This window comes from Glandiceps talaboti, chromosome 15, assembly GCF_964340395.1.
Source record: "Glandiceps talaboti chromosome 15, keGlaTala1.1, whole genome shotgun sequence".
NCBI classification, from domain to species: domain Eukaryota; kingdom Metazoa; phylum Hemichordata; class Enteropneusta; family Spengelidae; genus Glandiceps; species Glandiceps talaboti.
The window spans coordinates 19,615,268-19,628,543 of record NC_135563.1 but is presented as its reverse complement, the minus strand read 5'-3'; the positions used below and the strand labels follow the sequence as shown (position 1 = coordinate 19,628,543).

Below are 13,276 nucleotides of genomic sequence, written 5' to 3'. Positions count from 1 at the left end.
CAGGTAATATTATATAGACTTCTTAAAACTTCTGCATCTTTTGTTAAATCGATCTGATAATCAGAACTGTACTTCTGCAGGTGATATTAATATAGACTTCTTAGAATTTCACCATCTTTTGTTAAATCGATCTGATAATCAGAACTGTACTACTGCAGGTGATATTACATAGACTTCTTAGAATTTCGCCATCTTTTGTTAAATCGATCTGATAATCAGAACTGTACTACTGCAGGTGATATTATATAGACTTCTTAGAATTTCGCCATCTTTTGTTAAAATGATCTGATAATCAGAACTTTACTATTGATATTATTATTACATAGACTTCTTAGAATTTCACCATCTTTTGACATATTAATCTGATAAATTAAGTTATAATACCACAGATAATATTATACAGATTTCCTGGAATTTCTCCATCTTTTGTTATATCAATTTGATAATCAGAATTGCTGTACTACTGCTGGTAATATTACATAGATTTCCTGGAATTTCTCCATCTTTTGTTATATCAATTTGATAATCAGAATTGCTGTACTACTGCTGGTAATATTACATAGATTTCCTGGAATTTCTCCATCTTTTGTTATATCAATCTGATAATCAGAATTGTTGTAATATTGCTGGTAATATTACATAGATTTCCTGGAATTTCTCCAACTTTTGTTATATCAATCTGATAATCAGAATTGCTGTACTACTGCTGGTAATATTACATAGATTTCCTGGAATTTCTCCATCTTTGTTATATCAATCTGATAATCAGAATTGTTGTAATATTGCAAGTAATATTGCATGTGAGATTTCTGCATCATTTTGGATTCAAAATGATGGACTACTTACAATACATATCCATACAGAGCCTGAGTAACTGGCATGATGAGTGACTCAACAATATCACTCTAGTATCAACATTGCTCAATCATTGACATGCTCACAACATTTTAAAAGTGTTTGTAATTACATGTTTGTAACCCTTTTACTACAAAGAAGAATTTGACTACAGGAAATTATAATTATTAAGTGCTGAAGCATTCCTGACAAGGAATCCTTTGGCACTTACCAATTTTAAGTATCAATTTGTAACTTTACATTTGAGTCTGTATATTGGTACTCTTCATTCCTTAGCAAACTTTGCAACTGTTCATTTTCCAAATATTTAAAATTTATTTCTATCTATAGGAATATACATTATAAAATGTAAAATATAATGTAAGGCATCCAAATATACAGTTGGACAAAATGTACTTTTTTATACAGGTTATTATACGATTGACTCAATTTACACACTAAGTATACAGGTACTTACGTCATTGCAGCAACTATGAGAAACAAGGTAATACCAAATGCAGTTCTTTTACAGTCTGAGAACTTGTCTCGTTCCTGCATCATTTCACCACCACATCGCCCACAGAGTCGACAACAACAGAAGCATAGTCCAACTATGGGCATAAACACAATGAAGAGTATACCAATGGCAGCACATACTAAGAACCCTATTTCGTAATCTATGATCTGAAATGAAAAAGAAGAAAAAGAAAAAGTTACAAATTAAAATAAATATATACGTCCTTTTGCCAGTTCTTAGATATTGTCTTTGAAACTTCACTATTATTTTCTTACTAGGGTTTGAATGCATGCACTTATACTTTTCATTGGGAAATAAATTTCACTTGTTTGTTCATTCATTCATTCATTCATTCATTCATTCATTCATTCATTCATTCATTCATTCATTCATTCACTCACTCACTCATTCAGTCACTCATTTACTCACTCACTCACTCACTCACTCACTCACTCACTCACTCATTCACTCACTCACTCACACACCCACTTACCCACCCATACATGTACTTGCTTATTACTTGCTAACCCACCCACCCTCCCCGGCATTCATTTTTATTAATTCAGCTATTCATTTATTCAAAATTTGATTCTTTCATTCATTATAACGATGTCATATTCTCCATCTGTTATTTTCTATCTGTAGAATGCAACATGGAAAATATAATTAAAGTAGATTGCATATGACATCAGTTATTAACATCTATCTAATCAAAACTACAGTTATGAATTAAAACATACATGTAACCCTTTTCTGTTGAAATAATCGTGTTGATTCCCATCATTACTTTTGATAATGTTCAAGATAAGCATATTGATATAAATATCACTAACAGCTTCAAATTACTTTTTGAGATGTACAAGGCATAAAAGTATTGTGTACATGTACTGTTCACTCCAGGGACAACTTCAGGTGACAAAATTTCATCAAATCCATCAGATATTACACACTATAGCCTTTTCTCATTTTAGAATATTAGAAATTCATCTCCGGTGTGTTATAGTTATATACTGAACATATAATTTATTGTATTACTCGCTCCAGGGATATAAACTTAAGCCAGCAAAATTTCATTAGACATCACATTATGTTACAACTAGTATACAGTTCTTTTTATCCAAGAATATAAGAAATTCATCTCTGGTGCATTCATCATTGTAGTTTTTTTGTATATCAAATAAATACTGATACAGAGCAATCTGGGTTTAATAATAATTGGTGTATTACTATTACTCATAGACACAATGTTGTTTGCATAAAGATAGACACATTTCAACTCCAGACTAACAAACAGAGACATCACACATTCACACAGCAGGATCCTTTAAGATCACATTGAAAAATGCTAAGTAAGATTTTGCAATTCAGATTCTTGTACAATGCAGTAGAAACAGGCTATTCAGAAATGATTACACATGGACTTGATGATTTTGATGGTTTCAACTGTTTACTTTCCTATTACTACTGCTGCTGCACAAGCAATACGATTACTTATCTGCCTCTACATCTCAACTGTGTGGAGGTACCTAGTATAATTGTTTATTTTGCAGTTAAAATAATCTGATTGTGTGTAGAAAATGTCACTTCCCATATATTAAAATGAAACACGGAGGCAACCCATATTGTACTGTACATGTAATTTATTGTATTCCCAATCCTGGAACAGAAATTTAAGCCATCAAAATTTCATCAGGACCATCAAATATGAATTGAAGCATTACAGACTATAGCCTTTGATTTTACGTGAAAAATCATAGAAGTATCTTTTTGACATTTTGTAATATAGATATGTTAATATGTTGTCTTTGAATGAAAATTTATCTGTTTTGGTGAAACAACATAGCAAAGTAAACTTTTTGTTACAAAATTTGTGAATTAGCCATACAAGGGAAAACAGTACAGCCACCAAATCTCATCATAAGCACCTAAGTCTACTACGTTATGACTGTTGCTTTGTATGGAAAAATTCATATATGCCATTTTTTTAAATGTACGAAGTTCCTGTAATCATAGACTGCTGAACTTTAATACCAACTAACTCATTGATTTAGTGTCATTTGTGACTCTAAAAGTGATAAATGGTTATTCTAAATTAGTGCCAAGCTTTCTTTGCTGTCACATGAAAGTACATTGTGTTGCAAGTCATAATCAAAATACATTGACATGACAAAGAAATTAGAAACATCCTGCAATCTCTGATTACCATGCACAAAGTCACTCTTCTATGATGTAAAAAACTGTAATATGATATTCTGAAGTCTTTTTGTTCGAACGTGGCTTCTTTGCCCTTACATGTTCAGATTATTGATGAAAAGTACTGCCCCTGTCATCACCAATTAAATTCGCACTTAATTGTCTCTTTCAGAAAAGGAGAGATGTTACAATATATTACACTCTTTAAATTCAAATTGTGACATTTTGTTGAAGGCGTAAAACAGGGGAAGAATAAATAACATGTATATATTCACCTACAAATAAGAATAAAAGAATACAGTACACTGAACCAAATCATTAAGAGGATTTATGGCTATCATTCCAAAGCTCTAGTAGCAGTGCAACTTCAAATTAATAAAGCCATACTGTGGGACGAATACTGAACACTTTGAGGAAACACTCAGAATAACAAATTTAATGCTTTCAAAAGTCAATAATCATGAACAGGAGATCATATGTCTAGCAGATGAAATGTCATCTAAGGTTTGGTACTAAACTAATAAAATTTGACCTTCGCACCCTGTGTGGCTGTATTTGATACTAGTATCTTGATGCATGTGATCCTTTTAAGAGAATTATTTACCCACAATGCAACATTCAAAATGTCAGATCGGCAGTGTAGTGGGATGAAATCATGTGCATAAATTTCTCCAGCCATATGAAATTATAACCATAAAAACAAAACACTTAATATAATTAATGAAGTTTATCAAACATTCTTTAAAAAGAGACCTAAATTTCCTGGTGTCATTTTGAGAAAAGACTAAGTTATATCATGCAGTGATTTATTGGAAATATGAATAAAGTTGATAGTCATAATTCACATTGGACACAGCAATTTCAATATTTCATCTTATTTTTTTTATTGTTTTAATTTTAACTAGTACACTGTATATCAATAAATTACGGAGTTTACAGGTGAACACAGGGAAATAATGGGAAAACGGGAAAACTACAAGCATACTAATCTAATTTCATATTTACATTCTCATCCCGTTAAAAGCATGTAAATAGGAAATTATCAACAATTAAAATTGATTTCCCTATTTCTCACAAACTGTACATCCTTTTATACTATTATATACCTCAGAAAATAAATATAAGCTAGTTATTGTTAGTGCTAGCAGGGAATTGAAAAGTCACCTAAATTGAATCTACGAGTACATTATGTAGTTCTAAAGGCTCTATTCATTCAATTTATTGGAGTCCTCAAGACCATGTGATTGAAACTACACTGGCGATGCAATATGCTTAAAAAATCATGTTCACGGCATACAATGAATTCAATTCTCTACACAATCTTTATTTTCCATTACAGGTAAGTTTGCATTGTCTGTTGCACTACAATTCGTAAATGACTCCATGTAACAAAGACTCGACAAATAACTAAGTACGTGTTGACAATTTACACCATTAAAATGATGAAAATGGGATCTAGATGAGTTTTCCCTCATTACTATTCCAGGCACGTTCTTTCACTTACTCCATCAATGAAAAGTGATTTGGGTAAAATAGAACATAAAATAAAACTTATGTCACAGGAAATTTTTGTGGACTATCAGCTATAAAAAGAATTGAAATGGTTATGACTTTAAATGATCAGAACACTTAGCCTTTGTGTCTTTGAAACGTTTTATGCATATTTTATTACCTTCATCAATTACTGCTCAACATCTTACACAAAAGCGTTTCATTTCTTTAAAGCTGTTTTACCTTTCTATTTTTCCTTTTTATCTTTATGATCAATTATGAAACTTTTGTATGTTAACATTTTAACAAGGTGTGACTCAAAATGAAAATTCAATATTAAGCAATATCATTATGTCATATCATTTTCTTCCTGGTCATAACTGGACCACTGTGGAAACAACTGGACTACAGAGGACACAACTGGACTACAGTGAAAACAACTGGATGACAGTGGAACCAACTGGATGACAGTGAAAACAACTGGATGACAGTGAAAACAACTGGACGACAGTGAAACAACTGGACTACAGTGGACACAACTGGACTACAGTGAAACAACTGACCACAGTGGAAACAGCTGGACTACAGTGAAACAACTGGACTACAGTGGACACAACTGGACTACAGTGAAACACCTGACCACAGTGGAAACAACTGGACTGCAGTGAAACAACTGACCACAGTGGACACAACTGGACTACAGTGAAACAACTGACCACAGTGGAAACAACTGGACTACAGTGAAACAACTGACCACAGTGGAAACAACTGGACTACAGTGAAACAACTGACCACAGTGGAAACAACTGGACTACAGTGAAACAACTGGACTACAGTGGACACAACTGGACGACAGTGAAACAACTGACCACAGTGGAAACAACTGGACAACAGTGAAACAACTGGACTACAGTGGACACAACTGGACTACAGTGAAACAACTGGACTACAGTGGAAACAACTGGACTACAGTGAAACAACTGGACTACAGTGGACACAACTGGACTACAGTGAAACAACTGACCACAGTGGAAACAACTGGACGACAGTGAAACAACTGGACTACAGTGGACACAACTGGACGACAGTGAAACAACTGACCACAGTGGAAACAACTGGACGACAGTGAAACAACTGACCACAGTGGAAACAACTGGACTACAGTGAAACAACTGACCACAGTGGAAACAACTGGACGACAGTGAAACAACTGACCACAGTGGACACAACTGGACGACAGTGAAACAACTGACCACAGTGGAAACAACTGGACGACAGTGAAACAACTGGACTACAGTGGACTCAACTGGACTACAGTGAAACAACTGACCACAGTGGAAACAACTGGACTACAGTGAAACAACTGACCACAGTGGACACAACTGGACTACAGTGAAACAACTGACCACAGTGGAAACAACTGGACTACAGTGAAACAACTGACCACAGTGGAAACAACTGGACTACAGTGAAACAACTGACCACAGTGGAAACAACTGGACTACAGTGAAACAACTGACCACAGTGGAAACAACTGGACTACAGTGAAACAACTGACCACAGTGGAAACAACTGGACGACAGTGAAACAACTGGACGACAGTGAAACAACTGGACTACAGTGAAACAACTGACCACAGTGGAAACAACTGGACTACAGTGAAACAACTGACCACAGTGGACACAACTGGACGACAGTGAAACAACTGACCACAGTGGACACAACTGGACTACAGTGAAAACAACTGACCACAGTGGAAACAACTGGACGACAGTGAAACAACTGGACGACAGTGAAACAACTGACCACAGTGGACACAACTGGACTACAGTGAAACAACTGACCACAGTGGACACAACTGGACTACAGTGAAAACAACTGACCACAGTGGAAACAACTGGACGACAGTGAAACAACTGGACGACAGTGAAACAACTGACCACAGTGGACACAACTGGACTACAGTGAAAAAACTGACCACAGTGGAAACAACTGGACTACAGTGAAACAACTGACCACAGTGGAAACAACTGGACTACATTGAAACAACTGACCACAGTGGACACAACAGCTGACCACAGTGGCACCAACTGGGCTACAGTGAAACAACTGACCACAGTGAAAACAAGTTGTATAAATACTAATCTAATTTCTACTCACGAAGTCAATAAAGCAAATCCCAAATTTCACTTCCAAGAAATTTCTGACTCTAGCGAGTTGGAATTTTCTCCAGTAGCCCTGAACAGTTTCCTTGAAAAAATACTGCAATTGGCATTATAGCACAACTGCATAATTTTACAAAAGATATTGTCACTTGCTTGTTGCCATACAGTGATAATACACATTTTGACTTGATATCTCGTCAGATGATTATTGTAAGCTTCTTGGAAATCCACTGTAAATGCCTTTGACTATCACTCACTGTAGTTATTTTGTCAAACAACACTTGGCATAATGCTGTTTGTATGGGCGTGGTATCGCTAGGATTATAGTTCAAATGTGTTAAAAACCTATCCAGGTACAAAACTGATTTGTTTATGTTCCAACTACAACACTAGCATGTAAAAACTGTTATAACAGAGGCAAACATGACTAACACTTCTCAATAATATTTATTGTCTAAACCATTATTCTCAAATTATATCAAGAAATCTAAACTTTTTGATATTGTAAACTAAATTTGATTTTGACATCACTGGTTTTTAACTTTCTATAATATTAATATTAGTAGAATATGACAAACAGCACATTTATGACTTACTGCTTCTGAAGTCTTCAACCGTGTCCTATTTTAAAATTTTTTTAAGAACATAAATTGTTCTGGTATACTGACATACCACTTACAATAAATGAAACTGTTTGAATCATAACCATAAAATGTTTATTACATACAAACAATATGCCCTAATATGGTTTCCTTGCTTGGCATTTAAAGTGCAAGAGGAAAGTTCAAATATAAAAGATATTATTACTAGTCATTCTTGTGCAGGAAATTGAGATTGGCAATATTCATATTACACTTTTCAATATTGGTATTGATGTCACTTTCGGTTTCTGAATTAGCACTTCAAATCAGATGATTTTCTGTTTCTCATGAAGTACAAACATGTCAACATGATTCACGTTTCTCTGAAGTAAATACATTTCAACATTCACGTTTTATTTCTCATGACTTGATGAAGTACGCACATTTCAACATTCATGTTTCTCTGAAGTACACACATTTCAACATTCATGTTTCTCTGAAGTATACACATTTCAACATTCATGTTTCTCATGAAGTACACACATTTCAACATTCATGTTTCTCATGAAGTACACACATTTCAACATTCATGTTTGTCTGAAGTACACACATTTCAACATTCATGTTTGTCATGAAGTACACACATTTCAACATTCATGTTTCTCTGAAGTACACACATTTCAACATTCATGTTATTTCTCATGACTTGATGAAGTACACACATTTCAACATTCATATTTCTCTGAAGTACACACATTTCAACATTCATGTTTTATTTCTCATGACTTGATGAAGTACACACATTTCAACATTCATGTTTCTCATGAAGTACACACATTTCAACATTCATGTTTCTCTGAAGTACACACATTTCAACATTCATGTTATTTCTCATGACTTGATGAAGTACACACATTTCAACATTCATATTTCTCTGAAGTACACACATTTCAACATTCATGTTTTATTTCTCATGACTTGATGAAGTACACACATTTCAACATTCATGTTTCTCTGAAGTACACACATTTCAACATTCATGTTTCTCTGAAGTACACACATTTCAACATTCATGTTTTATTTCTCATGACTTGATGAAGTACACACATTTCAACATTCATATTTCTCTGAAGTACACACATTTCAACATTCATGTTTTATTTCTCATGACTTGATGAAGAACACACATTTCAACATTCATGTTTCTCTGAAGTACACAAATTTCAACATTCACTGTCCACCATTTGAGACATTTATATGACCATGTACACTTAAATTTCTAGTCTGGATGCCAAGGAGAGAGATCTGAAATATTTGATGAAGGATAGCACTAATCAGTAGACTATTTTATTTCTTGCATTGTTATTGTTTTCAAAGTAAATTTATTGAACAGATCTTTGTACTATACCCACTGAAGGTACTGAATAAGTTAGTTACTGAAATTGTCAATTTTTGAGTACTGGTATCTACATATCATGATGCATGTATACACAAAGCACTGAATTCGAGTACTATATACATCATACATGTATGAGTTCAATATTTTGCTCAAATTTGTCAAAGAATTGATAAATTTGGCAAAATTTGCACATTTTTCTATAACTAGGGGAATTAACTGCACAGAAGAACATTGTACCTAAGACACAGCTCAGGTAGAATGTGTCTGCTTTACAACCCTATGTTAACAAAACCATTAACATGGATAACTAACCTCTCTGATCATGTTTAAATTACCAATGTTTAGCTAGGTGTAGGTGTAAGTAGAATTACATGTATTAAGTACAGTGCACGCATCACTGACTAGGTGTTAACACTAAATTGGAAATATATGTCTGTAATTCGCACATTCCATGTCCCTAAATTGTTGGAATGAATGTAGCAAGTCTCAAGTGAATAGATAATGGAGTTACTTGTACCATGAAAATGACACATGTCATGGCCAATATTTCTTTTCATTCCTTCATATGCACATATGTCCCATCTAAGTACTTAATATTCATGAACCAAATCTGAAATAAATCCAGCCAATGACACTGGAGCACATGTGATAGCACTTGCAGACAATTGTGTCTACAAGACTGACTGGAAAAAGGAGGAGTGTATCAATATATATCATTATAGTTATTATCTTTATCATTCTTTTACCTTCTTTTTCACACGTTATCTTCTTTTTTGTCATTTTAATCATTTTAGTACTTTGTTGCAGATTTTTAGACACCCTTTTTAGCACACTCTTTTTGTTAATTATCTACAGCATCGTGACCATTGTCAATTTTTCTTTTTAGAACCTTTACGAAGACTATTTGTATATCGAAATGTGGGTAGATTTTATATATAAAAGAGCTTATTTGGAACTCGTTTGCTTCAGTATCAAACTCAACTATTTCCTTCACGACCTGGTATTAAACTATATTTTATATGTCAGAACATTGTAGTTTGACTGATCCTAGTTCATATCACAAACTTGCTATGAATCAAATGTTTACTTGTTATTATTCTTTGTGAACTTTTATAGACAAGCAAATCTGGATTTTGTGTATTTTTAACAGTTCTACGCTGACAGTGAAAACATTACTTTCAATTTTCGTATTTGCCAAATTATAATTAGTAAGTCTAAGACAGTGACTCATTGTACTAAAAAATAATTTCAACAAATTTAATAGTCAATTGATGAGTACATGTATTTTGATGATTGACATTCCTTTGTACATGAACTGAATCACTGCATATTGTACAAAAAATTGAATCATATATTGCATGACTTTATGTTTTTGTCTTCTTAAAGTTCTTTCCCTTTGCCATGTCATAAATGTATGGTAACCATTGACTACCATTTAAAGTACATCGTGAATAATAAGTGGATGATATTTGAGATGATTATCAAACACATTCCAGCAAGCCTTTAAATGTTTACATAGATTTCAACAATTTGGAGTCCACTGGAATTTGAATATTTAGCTACGGTACCTTACATGTTTTACAATAACATATATTCAAGTCAATATTTGATGAACATATTGATTCTTTGAATGAAGCTGTCACAAGAAATACTAGTGGGACTATGAAATCTGAACTTCCACTATCACTTAATATAATAATTAATGAATACAAATTTCAACTCACTATGGCCAAAGGAAGGAAACAAATAGCACATTTTTTCTCACATCTGGTGTCTAATAGTACACCCCAACAATTGCTGATGAAATGTCCGATAATTTAGGACTGTTTCCAATCTTTTATGAATAGAAATTTTCATTAATATAACAATGTATGCTCACTCTTGCTTTTAATAATACTAATACAAGATGATAAATGCATCTGTTTACTGGTTTATTTTTAGATTGCTGTTATCTATGACATAAAAAAACAGGTGAAAAATCTTAATTTATCTATTATTTATATAAAATATCTACAAGATGATAAATGCATCTGATCACTGGTTTATTTTTAGATTGCTGTTATCTATGACATAAAAAAACAGGTGAATAATGTAAACATTTACTTTACAAGAACATAAAGATTTCAGTGATGATAATACGCTTGGAATAAAACGTTCTGTTATAAATGCACAAACTATAATTCACACGTTATTGATTATTTGCTACTGAATCATTGAAACAAGACATTTCTTGACATTTACAAATGTAAGACATCTGAGCATGAAAATCTCCATTAACGACCTAGCGCCTCAGAAATGTAATCCACAGTCTTTCACTAATACTGCATTCTTTTATTATTAAAGCAAATTCACATCCATTCTCAGATGAAGTCAAGAAAAAGAATGAGTGATAACCATGTTTAATTTTTGAATTTCAAAAAAATTATCATAAATTAATCTCCATCATACTTCAAAATGGCTCTCAAACATCATATTTATCTCTTGAAAAACTTCCTTTTTCTTCGAATCAGTTTAGGCTTTGCAGTCTTGGCATGTAGGGTAGCTGCTTGTTCTCCTGATATCAGGAATAAATAAGGAACGGGAAAGAACAAATTATCGGAAAAAAAGGATCGACGCGGGGGTATTCAAGGCACGCACGCGCTGACCAGAACCAGATATATATATTTTTTTGGCCTTATTTCTTAACGATTTCAAAGAGAACACAAGGAAGCTTTCATACCACGGCAATGTTGTAGGTGATTCGTTCTACATGTACTGTGATTTTAAAACAAATTGGTCCCCGAGGTGTTTTGTTCCTTTAATACGTACAAACTATAAATGGATATAGTATGATTATGTATAGTCATGTAGCTGTTGCACTAGCCATTTATCTGGCACTTTAAAATTCATTTTCAAAAAGTGACTTGAAAAGTAATCAAAACGACATTAAATGTACAATTTTCTTTGATTGAAATAAATTTGCATTCTACATCATACATTTGCAGGAGTCAGTTCACAACGACTTGATTAGAATCAATTTTGATTTAATTTGATTCACCATTGTATTACATTGTGTGACATGTTTTGCTAACTTTTTTAGAACCTTGGTAACACAGAGATTGAAATCTAATAAAATTTTACAGCTTCCTGTATATTCAACAAACATGTAAAGGAGAACCTTGGTAGAAATCCTAGGCTTGGATACTCTAATGCTATTTGTATCTAATGTCTAGATTAGTGGTTTTGGTAAATCTCAAATAAATGAATGTATGTCTATCACTTAATTTTTCTATTACCTCTTTTCTATATACCACCAATAGAACTGTACATGTTACAATAACATGCTTGTAACGATAAAACTTATTTAAATGTGACAGGATACCTTTAGTATTTATTTCTTTTCATCATTAATATCACCTCATGGTAGGCCTAGTAATAACCTAGGGACTTGGCTATCTTGGCTGGACAATATCACCTCATGGTAGGCCTAGTATACCTAGGGACTTGGCTAGCTTGGCTTGACAATATCACCTCATGGTAGGCCTAGTATACCTAGGGACTTGGCTATCCAGCTGGACAGTATCACCTCATGGTAGGCCTAGTATACCTAGGGACTTGGCTAGCTTGGCTTGACAATATCACCTCATGGTAGGCCTAGTATACCTAGGGACTTGGCTATCCAGCTGGACAGTATCACCTCATGGTAGGCCTAGTAATAACCTAGGGACTTGGCTATCTTGGCTGGACAATATCACCTCATGGTAGGCCTAGTAATAACCTAGGGACTTGGCTATCCAGCTGGACAGTATCACCTCATGGTAGGCCTAGTAATAACCTAGGGACTTGGCTATCCAACTGGACAGTATCACCTCATGGTAGGCCTAGTAATAACCTAGGGACTTGGCTATCAAGCTGGACAGTATCACCTCATGGTAGGCCTAGTAATAACCTAGGGACTTGGCTATCTTGGCTGGACAATATCACCTCATGGTAGGCCTAGTAATAACATAGGGACTTGGCTATCCAGCTGGACAGTATCACCTCATGGTAGGCCTAGTAATAACCTAGGGACTTGGCTATCTTGGCTGGACAATATCACCTCATGGTAGGCCTAGTA

At 34.0% G+C, this 13,276-nt stretch overlaps 1 protein-coding gene across 1 annotated transcript in view; it reads right to left on the bottom strand.

The window, feature by feature from the left end:
- Positions 1–13,276, bottom strand: part of LOC144446170 (prominin-1-A-like) — a 92,311-nt gene that overhangs the window by 47,930 nt on the left and 31,105 nt on the right. The window contains exon 3 of the mRNA XM_078135919.1: positions 1,313–1,518. Within this exon, the coding sequence (XP_077992045.1) occupies positions 1,313–1,518 (206 nt within the window). The remainder of the gene's footprint in view (positions 1–1,312; positions 1,519–13,276) is intronic.